We start from the raw sequence: 16161 nt of genomic DNA, 5'->3' as shown, positions 1-16161 counted from the left end.
AGAACACAAACAGGGAGCTACCAGCACAGGAACAGAGAACTAGGGAGAGGAATGTTGTCCATATTCTGAGACTGGGACCTTTTGTGGGGTCAGGGTGTGGTTTGCAAGAATAAACTAGAATAGAAAAACTAAGGCACAATAGATAATATCAGAGCACGTCGTACGTGGTCAGGGTGCAGACCAATCACTCGTGGTTCTCCTTGTTGAGTTACATGTGTGTGCACGTGAGTGTGCAAAAACGTGTTTCCTTTCTTCATATGTCTATCCCTGAGAACCTTGTGTCATATACACATTTATTTCCCCCACTCTGCTTTCTTCATTTAATGTAAGATCCAAATGAGCAGGACCTCACTTCTTTCATTCATTTTTTTGCTGTTTCATAAAGGCGTGCATTTATATAGTAACACATTTTTAGAAAATGGAATTTATAAAATACAAGGAATAGCAGGGAGAAGAAAACCAGGATACATAGTGAATTCAAAATAAACTTATTAATTAAAATTGAGTTAAAAAGACTCTTCTGTAGGAGAAGATATAAAATATAATTTCATCACATTAACACACGTCTCAAAATCAAAATGGAATAGGCAAAAACCTCAAAAAAAGAATAGGAAAACAAAAATTATGATTATAACTGACTTTAAAAATAATGCAGGGAGCAGACTATAAAATTATAATTTCATCCTATACAAACACAGGTGGGGTCTCACACACTTGTGAGAAAGATATAAGTTGAATGCAAGGGAAATTCACGTTTCCCAAGGACGGCAGAAGGACGATTGCTAGTTTAGAAAATAGATCCAATCACAAAACAAAAGGTAGCAGTGAGGAAGCACAGATGGGAGGTAGGTGGCAATACATACAAAAGGCAGTTTATTACTACAAGGCACATAGAAAGCAAGGGGTGGGGAGAAAGTATGGCTGACTGGTAGATTTGACCACTCAAAGTTTATAAACTCTCACACCACCCAGAAAATATATCTGTACATACATACAAGAATCAAACAGCAAATAGTAAACTTGGCTTAAAATTTGCAAATTTTTTTTTTTGCTTTTTAAAGTTTTTATTTAATTCTAGTTGGTTAAAATATAGTGTAATATTGGTTTCAGGAGTAGAATTATTTGTGTGAAAAAATGCAATCAAGAGGAAGGAAGAAAATGATTCAGCAGGAGCATCAAACAAAGAAAAGAAAACTCAGACTCAATGTAAAAGGCAAAGAAATTACACTGATAATTTACGACAGGGAAAGTAAATGGCCAATAAACCCCAACATAAATTCGTCCTCCAGGTAATGAAATAAGTGCAAAATAAAACCCTCTAGCATATGCCTGTTCGAGTTTTAAATAAAATTTTTAAGTGACCTAATGGAGAGAAGATTCTGTGAAATCTATGTCTCCAGAACTGCAGTTGCCAGGTCTTGGCTCTCTCCATTGGTCTGGACCTTTCTAAAAGATGCAGAATATGCTCCAAAATACCCCATCTTAAAAATATTGTTTAAATTCCCTCACTGCACCTCCTTCCATACCTAATAGTGTATTTTCATATTTCCTTTAACTGCAAAACTCTTTGGAAATGTTCAGATTATCCTGGAAGACAGTACCCGGCGTTCCCTCGTTAGTCGCACCCAACTGATCTTTTATTCCCACCACTTAACTTTCAACAATAATCCTTATATTGCTAATTTCAACAGACATTTCCTTTTTTTCACATCTTAAATAAATTGATTATAAATGAGTGGGTTGGGCACCTGGGTGGCTCAGTCGGTTAAGCATCTGACTTCAGCTCAGGTCATGATCTCGCAGTTGGTTAGTTCCAACCCCACATAAGGCTCTGTGCTGATGGCTCAGAGCCGGGAACCTGCCTCAGATCTATGTCTTCCTCTCTCTCTGGTCCTCCCCCACTCACACTCTTCCTCTCTCTCTCTTTCTCTCAAAAGTAAACAAATATAGAAATAATAAATGGGGGAGACTGGGTGGCTCAGTAAGTTAAGCGTCTGACTTTGGCTCAGGTCATGATCTCGCAGTTCATGAGTTCGAGCCCCACGTCAGGCTCTGTGCTGACAGCTCAGAGCCTGGAGTCTGCTTCAGATTCTGTGTCCCCCTCTCTCTGTGCCCCTCCCGCACTCTTACTCTCTCTCTGTCTCTCTCGCTCAAATATAAGTATACCTTAAAAAAATGAAAGAGTTCACCGTGCCAACAAACAAAATGATCTTTCAGCTCCGAGACCAGGATGGTTAGGCTGTCAGGTGACCTCAGAGGAAAGCTTTCAGATTCCATTCTCTCGGAACCTTCCCTGGAATACCTGCTGAGTTCTGAGACTCACCTAGATGGGGTCTCTGAGAGGAGGTCTCCAGGTAGAAGTGAGAATTCCTCCCTGTTTGTTGATGATGGAAAGCAAGCTCTATTCCCAGAACAGGAAGGAGTGAAGCATTGATCCCCAAAGCAGACTTAAGAATCCAAATGCAAAAACCATGTCTCCTCCGGCTTCGGATTAAACATGTTCTGGATCTGCAGCCGAGGAGATATTTACAGCTCCTTATGTTGGCTGCCTCTGACACAGCAAAATGTGTCTGAAACGTTAGACACATTTCCCATTGTTACTCCAACCCCTGAGCCCATCTCCCCATGGGAACTTATCTGGGCAGAATGGAATTTTTTCCTGTAGATTCCCTGTTCCCAAGAGATCAGATTAGAATTCAGGCATATGCAATTTTTATTACTCCTCCTCGAACTTCCCTGGCTTGTCTAACATTGAAACTTTTCACAGACCTGAGTGAAAGTTTCTTTTTCCAAATCTAGGACTCAGGAACCTGTCTTGACTATGCCCCTTGGCTCTCCGAAACATTGAGTTGTGGTGGGAACACAACTCCTGATAGTCTAGAAAATACCTATTCTTTCTTCAACAAGAAAAAGTGTGTTCCTTTGCTATACAACCGTGGGTTTAATAATCCTTGGATTTGATATTCTTTTGACAAATCATGTAGGAGTTTTGTATGTTTAATGCAGGTTAAAAGTTGACATTTATAAAACATTTGGTAATTCTAGGTGTATTACAAAGCTGTAGTCATCAAGACAGTATGGTACTGACACAAAAACGGACCCATAGAACAATGGAATAGAACAGAAAACCCGGAAATGGACCCAAAACAATATGGTCAATCTTCGACAAAGAAGGAAGAAGTGTCCAATGGAAAAAAGGCAGTTTCTTAAACAATGGTATTGGCAAAATGGAGAGCAACATGCCAGTGAGACTGGACCACTCTCTTACACCATACACCATTCACAGAAATGAATTCAAAATGGATGAAAGACCTACATGTGAGATAGGAAACCACCCAAATCCTAGAGGAGAACACAGGCAGCTATCTCTTTGACCTCAAATATGGCAACTTCTTGTTACCCATGTTGCCGTAGGCAAGAGAAACAAAAGCAAACATGAACTATTGGGACCTCACCAATGTAAAAAGCTTCTGCACGGTGAAGAAAACAAAAGAATTAAAAGGCTTCCTACAGAATGGGAGAAGATGTTTGTAAATGACATATCAGATAAGTATTCGTGTTTGTGTGTGTGTGTGTGTGTGTGTGTGTGTTTGTGTGCCACATTTTCCTTATGCATTCCTCTATCGACAGACACTTAGGTTGCTTCCATATCTTGTCTGTTGTAAAGAATACTGCAATAAACATAGGGGTGCATATATGTTTTGAAATTGGCGTTTTTCTTTTCTTTGGAAACAGTAATGGACTTATTGGATCATGTTGTCGTTCTATTTCCAAGTTTTGAGGGCCCTCCATACTGCTTTCCACAGTGGCTGCATTCCCACCAGCAGTGTGTGAGGTGCCTTTTTCTCCACTTCATCACCAGCACTTGTTTGCTGTGTTTCTGATTTTAGCCCTTCTGACCTGTGTGAGGTGGTATCTCATTGCGGTTTTGATTTACATTTCCCTGATGATGAATGATGATGAAATCTCTTCATTTGTCTGTTGGCCATCTGGATGTCTTCTTTAGAGACATGTCAATTCAGAACCTCTGCCCAATTTTTAAGTGGATGGTTTGGGGTTTTTTTGTGGTTGTTTAGTTGTATGAATTCTTTGTGTATTTTAGATATTAACCTTTTATCAGATATATCATTTGCAAATACCTTCTCCCATTCAGTTGATCAGGTTTGTTTGTTTTGTTTTGTTTTCTTGTCTCCTTTACTGTGTAAAATCTTTTAATTTTGATGGAATCCCAATAGTTTATCTTTATTTTGTTTCCCTAGCCTTAGGAGACTGGTCGAGAAAAATGTTCCTATAGCTGATGTCAGAGAAATTACTGCCTGTGTTCTTTTCGGGCAGTTTCATGTCTCACATTTAGGTTTTTCATCCATTTTTGTTTTTGTGTATGGTGTAAGAAAGTTGTCCTGTTTCATTGTTTTACATGTATCTGCCCAGTTTTCCCAGCACCATTTATTGAAAAGACTGTCTTTTCCCCATAGTCTCACCTTTTTAAATTTTTTTTAAAATTCACATCCAAGTAATAGATTAAACCCATTTAGTCATATTTTATTTCTGGGGTCTTTATTCTGTCCCACTGACCTATGTGTCTATTTCTGTGCCAAAAGCATACTGTCTTGATTACTACAGCTTTGGAGTATATCTTGAAACCTGGTAGGTCTGTTCTTTTTTCTCAGGATTGCTTTGGCTATGCAGGATCCTCTATAGTTCCATACAAATTTTAGTTTTATTTGCTCTAGTTTTGTGAAAACTGCTGTTGGTATTTTGATAGAGATTGCAATGAATCTGTCGATTGCTTTGCTTTGGGTAATATGGACATTTTCACAAGAATAATTCTTCCAATCCATGAGCATGGAATATCTTTCCATTTATTTATGTTACCTTCAATTTCTTTCACCAGTGTATTATAGTTTTTGGAACGTAGGTCTTTCACTTTTTGGCTAAGTTGATTCCTAAATATTTTATTCTTTTTGGTACAATTGTAAATGGTGTTTTTAAATGTTTTTCTTTCAGCTCCTTCGTTGTTAAGGTACAGAAACGTTGCTGATTACTGGGTATTTATTTTTTATCTTGTACTTTACTGAATTAATGTAATACATCTAGTAATTTCATATGTATGTATGTATGTAAAATCAAGTTAGTTAACATGCACTGTAGTATTGGTTTCATGAGTAGAACCCAGTGATTCATCACTTCTATAGAACACTCAGTGCTCATTCCAATAAGTGCCCTCCTTAAATATATGCCCATCACCCATTTAGCTAACCTCCAATCCACCTCCCCTCCAGGAACCCCCAGCCTATTCTCTGTATTCAAGAGTCTCTTATGGTTTTACTCCTTCTGTTATTAACTTATTTTCCCTCATTTCCCCTATGTTCGTCTGTTTTGTTTCTTAAATTCCACATATGGGTGCAATGATATGATATTTGTCTTTCTCTGACTGACTTATTTCGCTTAGCATAATACACTCTAGTTCCATCCACATTCTTTCGAATGGCAAGATTTCACTCTTTTTGATTGTATATTGTATGTATATATACCACATCTTCTTTATCCATACTTCTAGGAATGTTTTGGTAGATTCTTTTGGATTTGCCATGTATAGTATCATGTCATCTGCAAATAGTGACAGTTTAACTTCTTTACCAATATGGATATCCCTTATTTCTTTTTCTTATCTGATTGCTGTGGCTAGGACTTCCAGTACTATGTTGAATAAGTGTGAATGGACATATTTTCTTCTTCCTGACATTGGGGGAAAAGCTCTCCACTTTTCACCATTGAGCATGATGCTACCTATGCGATTTTCATAGGTGGCCTTTATATGTTGAGGTATGTTGCCTTTAACCCCACTTTATTGAATTTTTATCATGAATGAATGTTGAATTTTGTCAAATGATTTTTCCTCATCTATTGAGATGATCAGATGATTTTTACCCTTCATTCTGTTGATGTGTATAACATTGATTTTCAAAATATTGAAACATTCTTGTATCCTTGAAATAAATCCTACCTGATCATGGTGAATGATCTTTTTAATATACTGTTGTGTGTGGTTTGCTAGTATTTTCTTGAGGATTTTTGCATCTATCTTCATCAAGGATACTGGTCTATAGTTTTCTTTTTTGGGGGTGTCGTTGTCTGGTTCCAGCATCAGGGTAATGCTGGCCTGATTGAATGTATTTGGAAGCTTTACCTCCTATTCAATATTTTGGAATAGTTTGAGGAGAATAGGTACTAATTCTTCGTTAAATGTCCTGTAGATGGGGTGCTTGGGTGGCTCAGTTGGTTGGGTGTCCAAATTCAGCTCAGGTCATAATCTCATGGTTCATGAGTTTGAGCCCCACATTGGGATGTGTGCATTGGGCTCTGTGTTGACATCTTGGAGCCTTGAGCCTGCTTCAGATTCTGTGTCTCCATCTCCAAAGGCAAGGGAATTAAAAGCAAAAATGAACTATTGGGACCTCATGAAGATAAAAGCTTCTGCACTACAAAGGAAACAATCAACAAAACTAAAAGGCAACCAAAAGAATGGGAAAAGATATTTGAAAATGACATATCAGACAAAGGGCTAGTATCCAAAATCTATAAAGAACTCACCAAACTCCACAGCCAAAAAACAAATAAGCCAGTGAAGAAATGGAAAGAAAACATGAACAGACACTTCTCTAAAGAAGGCATCCAGATGGCCAACAGGCACGTGAAAAGATGCTCAACGTCACTCCTCATCAGGGAAATACAAATCAAAACCACACTGAGATGTCACCTCACGCCAGAGTGGCTAAAATGAACAAATCAGGAGACTATAGATGCTGGCGAGGATGTGGAGAAATGGAAACCCTCTTGCACTGTTGGTGGGAATGCAAACTGGTGCAGCCACTCTGAAAAACAGTTGGAGGTTCCTCAAAAAATTAAAAATAGATCTCCCCAATGACCCCGCAATAGCACTGCTAGGAATTTACCCAAGGGATACAGGAGTGCTGATGCATAGGGGCACTTGTACCCCAATGTTTATAGCAGCACTTTCAGCAACAGCCAAATGATGGAAAGAGCCTAAATGTCCATCAACTGATGAATGGATAAAGAAATTGTGGTTTATGTACACAATGGAATACTACGTGGCAATGAGAAAGAATGAAATCTGGCCTTTTGTAGCAACGTGGATGGAACCAGAGAGTGTGATGCTAAGTGAAATAAGTCCTACAGAGAAAGACAGATACCATACGTTTTCACTCTTATGTGGACCCTGAGAAACTTAACAGAAGACCATGGGGGAGGGGAAGGGGGAAAAAAAGAGAAAGAGGGAGGTAAACCATAAGAGACTCTTAAAAACTGAGAATAAACTGAGGGTTGATGGGGGGTGGGGTGGGCATTGAAGAGGGTACCTGTTGGGATGAGCACTGGGTATTGTAGGGAAACCAATTTGACAATAAATTTCATATTAAAAAAAAGACTCTGTGCCTCTCTCTTGCTCTGTGTCCCTCCCCCATTCTCTCTCTCTCTCTCTCTCTCTCTCTCTCTCTCTCTCTCTCTCCCTCTCTCTCTCTCTCAAAAATAAATAAACGTTAAAAAAATAAATGTCTTTTAGAATTCACCTGTGACTCCATCTGGTCCTGAACTTTTAGTTTTAGGTAACTTTTTGTTTACCAATTCAACTTTGTTACTGACAATTAATCTGTTCAGATCCTGTATTTCTTCCCAGTTCTGTTTTGGAAGTTTGTATTTTTCTAGGACTTTATCCTTTCACCTGGGTCATCCTCTTTGTTGGCATATATTTTTTAATAACATTCTCTTACAATTCTTTGTATTTATATGGTGTCAGTTTTTACTTCTCTCTCATTTATGATTTTACTTATTTGGGTCCTTGCCCTTTTTTTTCTTGATGAATGTGGCTAAGGGTTTGTCAATTTTGTTTATCTTTTCAAAGAACCAGCTGTTGCTTTCATTGATTTCGTTCCATTCATTTTTTAAATCTCTGTGTCATTTATTTCAGCTCTGTATTATTTCCTTTCTTCTACTCTCATTGGCTTTGTTTATTCTTCAGGAAAGAGTACTTTGAATATAAAATCAGTACTGGATAGTGACTTAGTGGCATATCAAACTTAACTTAACTTCATTGGTCCTATATCCATATAGACATTTAGCCTCTTTCTATTTAGGAGAGAGATATTTCATCCTTCTTCGATGTGAATCAGCTACCAAGGTTCTCGGTCCTCCCCTCAGCCATGCTCCACTAGACTTTTTTCCTTTTAACTCTATCATTGTAGCTTAATTATATATAATCATCTGTGTACATTTAAAGTTTATAGTTTGACACTTTGTGAGCACAGCATAACATAAAGAGTCTGTCGAATCAGTATGTTGTATACCTGAAATTAATGATTTTGTGTGTCAATGATACTTCAATAAAATTTTTTAGTAAATTAAACTGTTTGTTCTATTAAGGGAATCACAAATATTTAGGAGCACCTTCTGAACATTCATTTGTATGTAATTTCAGAAAGTGCACAATAAGTTTAATTGCTTTGTTCTGTAACTTATTAAAATTTAATCCCCTTGAGGTTCAGTTTTCTTATTTCTGCAGATAATGTGGGATAATAAAACTAATTTCAGAGGGATATTGTGGGAAATAAACAACTGTGTGGTAACATTATGTGGATTCCAAAGAAAATGCTCAATGGCGAGGGGTAGATATGGTGTGTGTGTGTGTGCGCGCGTGTGTGTGTATGTGTGCGTTTATACATTTTTCTTTAAAGTAAACATGGACACTCATGTGTGCACACACAGATTCATTATTAGGAAAGCTTTCGTGTCAAAATAAACTTGAGAGAAAGTGGGAGAGGACAAAAATGAAAATAACATTTGGATTAACATGAAAATAAAAGTAGGTAAAAATTTGAACATAAAGATTTAAGGTACAACAAGTGGCCTTAATGTTTTAGTTTGTCTACGTCAGTGCCTGCAAGACAGTACAGCTCATGGTTTAGGGGATTTTCTGTACCAGCTGTTGGGGTTGAGAGACTCCAAAGTGACTTCAGATTTTGTGTTTTACATAAAGTGGTATTTCAACACCAAATAGCCTTATTTGAAAGAATATAAACATGATCCAAGGCTGAATTTCATTTCTCTAAACAGAGTGTTATTGGATAACTATCTGGAATAGATATTTATTGTGGTTGTGACAAATTCCATGCCGCTGGCTTAGAACAAATAAATTTATGTTCTGATAGTTCCGGAAGTCAGAAGTCTGAAGTAGGTCTCCCTGGGCTAAAATAACTCTGTCTGGGGGAGGTCCTGGGGAACTAAAGTCACCTGTATTCCCTGACTCCTAGTCCCTCCCTTTATCTTCAAAGCCAGCAACATAGCATCTCAAATTTCTCTGTGATTCCTACTCTTCTGCCTCTGTCTTCCATATCGGGAGGCACCTTTTGATCTATTGAGCCCACCTGGATCATCAGAACAAATTTATCTTCAGGTCAGCTGACTTGCAATGTTAACACCTTTTGTCACCCTAATTCTCACTTGCCATGACACAAGATATATTCAAAAAGTTTGGAGATTAAGATGTGGAAATATTTGGGGGGCATTATTCTGCCTACTAAAAGTCTTTTTCATGGGTGTATTTGAGGCCAACTCAGGGGTCTTCAGATTAAAGAATCAAATACAGACTTTTTTTCAGACTCTAGGGTGAGTCCTTAGACTCTTCTTTCAAAACCACACATAAAGAGGATCTCATGGCTCATTTATTAAAATCACCCAGAGTTATAAATGGTAAACCCTCAACTCAATGAATTCAAAATCAACTCAAGGTGAAGGTAAAGTGCAAGCTGGTTAGACCTCTGATAAGCAGGCAAGTTCATGAGAGTGAGTAATACAAAACTAGATTCACCTGACTTCCAATCTGATATCCCAGCAACAGAGTATCAGCAGGAAACTTTTCCTTTCCCACCGCTCCAGTGGCCCACGGGGAAATGATGTGCTCCAATGTGGGAGTAACAATGGAAACAGTGTCTAATGAGCAGACATAGGGAGCTATAAATATCTCCTCCACTGCAGAAAGTCATCATCTGAAACCTTGTATATGGCAAGGCATGGTTGTTGCTTTTGGGATCCAGGTCTGTGCAGGGAGACCAATGCTTCACTCCATCCTGCTGTCCTGTCTGGGAACAGAGCTTTGGTCTCCATGATCAACCATCCAGGGACGAAGTCGGACCTCCACACAGAGACGTTCTTCTCATAGACCCCATCCATGTGAGTCTCAGAGCTCAGTGGTTATTTTGGGAAAGATTCTGAGAGAATGGAACCTGAGAGATTTTACCTGAGGTCACCTGAGGTGAGGTAGATTCATTTATAATTAATTTATGTAATATGTTCAAAAGAGAAGCTCCACTGGACTCAGCAATACAGGGATCATTGTTGACAATGAGCGGTGGGAATGGAAGTCCAGTTGGATGAGAATGAGGAAGGAATGGTGAGGGGGAGGACACAAATTGGTCGCAGTGAAATTAGAACATACCTAGGAGGTTTGCAGCTAAGGGGAGTGGGAAAACAGAGTATCAAGCTTGGAAGCATGTGCCGTGAGCTTTTCAAGATGTGGTGTTTTTGAGCATGTTCTGTATTTGTAAAAAGACCCAGAGCCATGGAGGTAGCTGTTTCCTTGCAACAGCACTTCTCGAGACACATTTCTCAGCATCACCTTTCACATGGAGTATTCACATAAAATTTGTATTCCATATGCAAAAGAGGGTATGCCAACTAGCTTCACTGCGTAATACTTCATTACCAAGTTGTATAGAAACTAGGAAGATATTTGTTCAACATAGAAGAAAAAACTCAGCCAATCTCTTCACCAGTGATAACCATCCACTTGCTAACGAGAAGGAACCATTGTAAGCCTTTTACATACACTGACTAACGCTGTCTACCACCCTAGGAGGATGGACACTGCTTATCCCTTCTATCTGAGTAAGGATATTCGCATTTGGAATAGATTCATTGTCTTTCTCAAGTTCAAACATCTTATATGGGGTAGATCTGACATTCAAACGCTGGTTTTCTGATTCCAAAAGTTTTGCATTTAAAATCGCTCAGAAAACTCTTGTTCTGCATCTTGAAAAATCCCTTCTGTTGTTGTACACTGTGTAATTTCTGTTGTCTTACGTAGGTTTCTTCCCTTTGCACATTTTTCTAGAGGGATATTCAATCATTAAAATGTCTTAACATCATAAATAATGCCACTCCTCTCTGGGTTAGATATACTGTTTTGTTCTGGTTTTGTTAATTATTCTGGGCATGAGGGTATGTAACTGGGGCTGGAATGCTGCCAGAACCAGGGAAGCTTTCTCATCACAGTCTCTCAGGGACAACCTGAGTTTCTTAGATCTTCTTTCCCCTGTGTCCATTTCTTTCCTCTCTGTGTGCTTGGAACCAATTTCTTTTGTTTATTTAAATACAGGACACAAGAGGATCTAATTAAAATGGAGCCCCATATTACATGTCCATGGCTTTCTAATTAGAATTTAAGTACTATTTACACATTCTTTAGGGTAAAGGTAATCTGATGTTGACAGCTTGCCTTGTATCGTTTCTTTCAAAATTATGGTGGTTGCATGTGAGAAAAGCATGATAGTAACGCAGCGCCAGGAGGCCACAGTGCACTCTGTGTGTGCGTGTGTGTGTACACGTGCGAGTGGGCATGTGCGTGTGTGTGCACGTGTGTGTTGTGGGGCACAAGCAGTCCTCAGGACAATGGTACCTGAGTTCATATACTCCAATATGTGACCTTTAAATGCTAGGATGTTAACCAACAGACGGAAATAAGGAAGGGATCTAGCTCAATTCGCAGAATACCTTGGAACAAAATTTTAAAAATGCCAAGAACATCTTGGGAAGGAAGGACTGCCTGTCTTTTCAAGTTTCAACAGTGGCGGGAGAGCCACCTTGCCCCTCAGCATTCTCTGCCAACACCTCTCATCCCTAGTCATTCCCTCCCCACGCTGACTTCATTTTGAGATTTGAATATCTGGACTAAACGCCTTCTCCAGGGCCTTGGCTCTGTTTCCCCTGCAGGGCACGCGCTTCCCCCAATATCCTCATGCTTCCTGCTAAGCCTTTCTGGAAGCCTCTGTTAAAGTGTCACCTTCTTTGCAGGTCTTCCTGAACACCTATTTAAAAATAGAGCCCTCCAGGGGCGCCTGGGTGGCTCAGTCGGTTGAGCGTCCGACTTCGGCTCAGGTCATGATCTCACGGTCCCACCCGTTGAGTTCAAGCCCCGCGTCGGGCTCTGTGCTGACCGCTCAGAGCCTGGAGCCTGTTTCGGATTCTGTGTCTCCCTCTCTCTCTGACCCTCCCCCGTTCATGCTCTGTCTCTCTCTGTCTCAAAACTAAATAAATGTTAAAACAAAATTTTTTTTAAATAGAAAATAAAAAATAGAGCCCTCCCCATCCATTCCTTTATATACCTACTTTTTTTTTTTTGCATAGCACCTGTCACCATCTGACACGGTATATGATTTTTTATTTTTTATATATATATTCTTTCTCCATAATTGGATTGTAGGGACTTTTTTCCTGCAAGTTTTTATTTAAATTCCAGCTAGTTAACATATGGTGTAATATTAGTTTCAAGAATAGAATTTAGTGATTCAACACATATACAATACCCAGCTCATCAAAAGTGTCCTCCTTAATCCTCAACCCATATTTAACCCACCCCCTCCACCATCCCCCTGTAGCAACCCTCATTTTGTTCTCTAGATTTACAAGTCTGTTTCTTGGTTTGCCTCTTTTTTCCCCCCATGTTCATTTGGTTTGTTTCTTAAATTCCACATATGAGTGAAATCATACAGTATTTGTCTTTCTCTGACTGACTTATTTTGCTTAACATAATACTCTCTAGATCCATCTACATTGTTGCAAATGGCAAGATTTCATTCTTTTTGTGGCTGTGTAATATTTCAGTGTGTGTATGTGTGTGTGTGTGTGTGTGTGTGTATACACACATAACATATACCACACCTTCCTTGTCCATTCATCAGCCTACGGACATTTGGGCTCTTTCCATAACTTGGCTATTGTTGATAATGCTGCTATAAGCATCAGGGTGTGGGTATCTCTTTGAATTAGTATTTTTATATGCTTTGGGCAAATATTATATACTGCAATTATGGAATGGGAGAAGATATTTGCAAAAGACTTATCTAATAAAGGGTTAGCATCCAAAATCTATAAAGAACTTATCAAATTCAACACCCAAAACACAAATAATCTAGTTTAAAAAATGGGCATTAAATATGAATAAACATTTTTTTCCAAAGAAGACATCCAAATGGCTAACAGACACATGAAAAGATGCTCAACATCACCCATTGTCTGGGAAATACAAATCAAAACTACAATGAGATATTACCTTACCCCTGTCAGAACGGCTACAATCAAGAATACAGGAAACAAAAGATGTTGGAGAGGACGTGGAGAAAGGGGAACCCTCTCTCTCTGTTGGTGGGAAGGCAAATCGTGCATCTGCTCTAGAAAACAGTATGAAGATTGCTCAAAGCATGAAAAACAAAATTATCCTATGATCCAGCAGTCGCACTACTAGGTATTTACCTAAAGAACACAAAAATACTAACCCAAAGGGATACATGCACCCAGATGTTTATAGCAGCAATATCTACACCAGGCAAACTACGGAACTGGCCCAACTATCTATACATACATGGACATGTATGTGTCCACATGTGTGCTGTGTGCATGTATATATACACACATATATTAATATATACAATGGAATCTTACTCAGCCATCAAAAAGAATGAAATCTTGCCATTTACAACAACGTGGATGGAGCTAGAGTTTATTATGCTAAGCAAGATAAGTCAGAGTAAGACAAATACCATATGATTTCACTCACCTGTGGATTTAAAAAAGAAAACAAATGGAAAAAGGGAAAAAAGAGAGGTAAACCAAGAAATACACTCTTAACTGTAGAGAACAAACTTGCCAATGGGGAGGGAGATGGGGTTTGGGGGAAATAGCTGATGGGGATTTAGGACCGCACTGGTCCTAAAGAGCGCTGGTCAAGTGTGGAAGTGTTGAATCATTGTATTCTACACATGAAACTAGTTTTACACTGTATGTCAACTACCTGGAACATAAATAAAAACTTTAAAAAAAGAAAATGAATAAATAAAGCCATTTGCTTGAAAATTAATCATGTTATTTTTTTATTTCCTAAGTAGTCAACTCCACCAGATGGAACTAGGCAATGATACACACATTTCAAAGTTTCTTCTTCTGGGATTTTCAGAGGAACCAGCATTATGGCCCCTCATATTTGGGCTTTTCCTCTCCATGTACCTGATCACTGTGTTTGGGAACCTGCTCATCATCCTGGCCGTCAGCTCTGACTCCCACCTCCACACCCCCATGTACTTCTTCCTGGCCAACCTGTCCTTTGTAGACATCTGCTTCACCTCCACCACCATCCCGAAGATGCTTCTGAACATCCTGACTCAGAGCAAGGTCATTAACTATGCAGGCTGCATTAGCCAGATGTATTTTTTCTTACTCTGTGTAGAGCTGGATGACTTTCTCCTATCTGCAATGGCCTATGACCGGTTTGTGGCCATCTGTCACCCCCTGCACTACACCGTCATCATGAACCCCCAGCTCTGTGGATTGCTTGTTCTGGTGTCCTGGATCATCAGTGTTACAAATTCCTTGTTACAAACCTTAATGGTGTTGCAGCTGTCCTTCTGTACAGACATGGAAATCCCCCACTTTTTCTGTGAACTCAATCAGATGCTCCAACTTGCCTGTTCTGACACCTTTCTTAATGACATGATGATGTATTTTGCAACTGTGCTGCTGGGTGGTGCTCTCCTGGCTGGGGTCCTTTACTCTTATTCTAAGATAGTCTCCTCCATATGTGGGATCTCATCAGCTCAAGGCAAGTACAGAACATTTTCCACCTGTGCATCTCACCTGTCAGTTGTCTCCTTATTTTACTGTACAGGCCTAGGTGTGTACCTCAGCTCTGCTGCTACCCAGAGCTCACGGTCAAGTGCCACAGCCTCGGTGATGTACACGGTGGTCTCGCCCATGCTGAACCCCTTCATCTACAGCCTGAGGAACAGAGACATAAAGAGGGCTCTGAAAAGAATCGTTGGGGTTCCAGTGACATAAGGACCAATTGTCCGGGGACTGAAGACATGCCCATGACTGCAGGGCTCAAAGCCTCAGAGCTAGAATCTGCCGTTCTTTGATCAGACTCTGGAAGAAGAATCTGCTTTTGCTATTTATTTCCCAGAATTTCATTTGCTTGACTTCAACTTCTCCATATTTTTTTAAGTAACTCACTTATTAAGCCTCTGCTCTGTCTGATATATAGACAGTTTCCCCTTTGTCCATTTCTTACTTTTTCAAAGATTTTTTCAGTTTTGATGAAAAAATATTCAGAAATTCCCACTTGTCCCCTGGGGTAACATGAATTTCTTAAAAATAATTTCTACTCAAACAACATATGTCATTCCAAGTAATTTTTCTCCTGTTTTACTAAAAGGATAGCCATGAGTTATATTATTCATATAGAAAAAGGAAAACAGTGTGGAGGTTCCTCAAAAAATTAAAAATAGAACTACCCTATGACCTAGCAATAGCACTGCTAGGAATTTACCCAAGGGATATAGGAGTGCTGATGCATAGGGGCACTTGTACCCCAATGTTTATAGCAACACTTTCAACAATAGCCAAATGATGGAAAGAGCCTAAATGTCCATCAACTGATGAATGGATAAAGAAATTGGGGTTTATATACACAATGGAATCCTACTTGGCAATGAGAAAGAATGAAATCTGGCCATTTGCAGCAACATGGATGGAACTGGAAGGTATTATGCTAAGTGAAATAAGTCGGGTAGACAAAGACAGATACCATATGTTTCACTCATAGGTGGATCTTGATAAACTTAACAGAAGACCATGGAGGAGGCAGAGGGGAAAAAAAGTTACAGAGAGGGAGGGAGGCAAACCATAAGAGACTCTTGGACACTGAGAACAAAGTGAGGGTTGAAGGGGGGTGGGGGAGAGGGGAAAGTGGGTGATGGGCATTGAGGAAGGCACTTGTTGCAATGGGCACTGAGTGTTGTTTGGAAACCAATCTGTCAA

At 39.4% G+C, this 16161-nt stretch overlaps 1 protein-coding gene across 1 annotated transcript; it reads left to right on the top strand.

The window, feature by feature from the left end:
• The first annotated feature begins 12642 nt into the window (after window positions 1-12642).
• Window positions 12643-15180, top strand: LOC132679766 (olfactory receptor-like protein OLF4). Its single transcript, XM_060633594.3, has 2 exons — window positions 12643-12672; window positions 14248-15180. The coding sequence occupies exon 2, from the start codon at window positions 14248-14250 to the stop codon at window positions 15178-15180; it is 933 nt and encodes a 310-aa protein (XP_060489577.3). The 5' UTR covers window positions 12643-12672.
• The last annotated feature ends 981 nt before the right edge of the window (window positions 15181-16161 follow it).

The sequence above is a fragment of the Panthera onca genome, chromosome A2, assembly GCF_046562875.1.
Source record: "Panthera onca isolate mPanOnc1 chromosome A2, mPanOnc1 haplotype 2, whole genome shotgun sequence".
In the NCBI taxonomy this organism is placed as follows: domain Eukaryota; kingdom Metazoa; phylum Chordata; class Mammalia; order Carnivora; family Felidae; genus Panthera; species Panthera onca.
The sequence above is the reverse complement of the archived record's forward strand: the minus strand, read 5'-3'. Positions and strand labels throughout refer to the sequence as shown.

What these genes read in the sequence shown, in the direction of transcription:
- LOC132679766 (XM_060633594.3), top strand. Translation starts at nt 14,248, where the DNA reads ATGGAACTAGGCAATGATACACACATTTCAAAGTTTCTTCTTCTGGGA.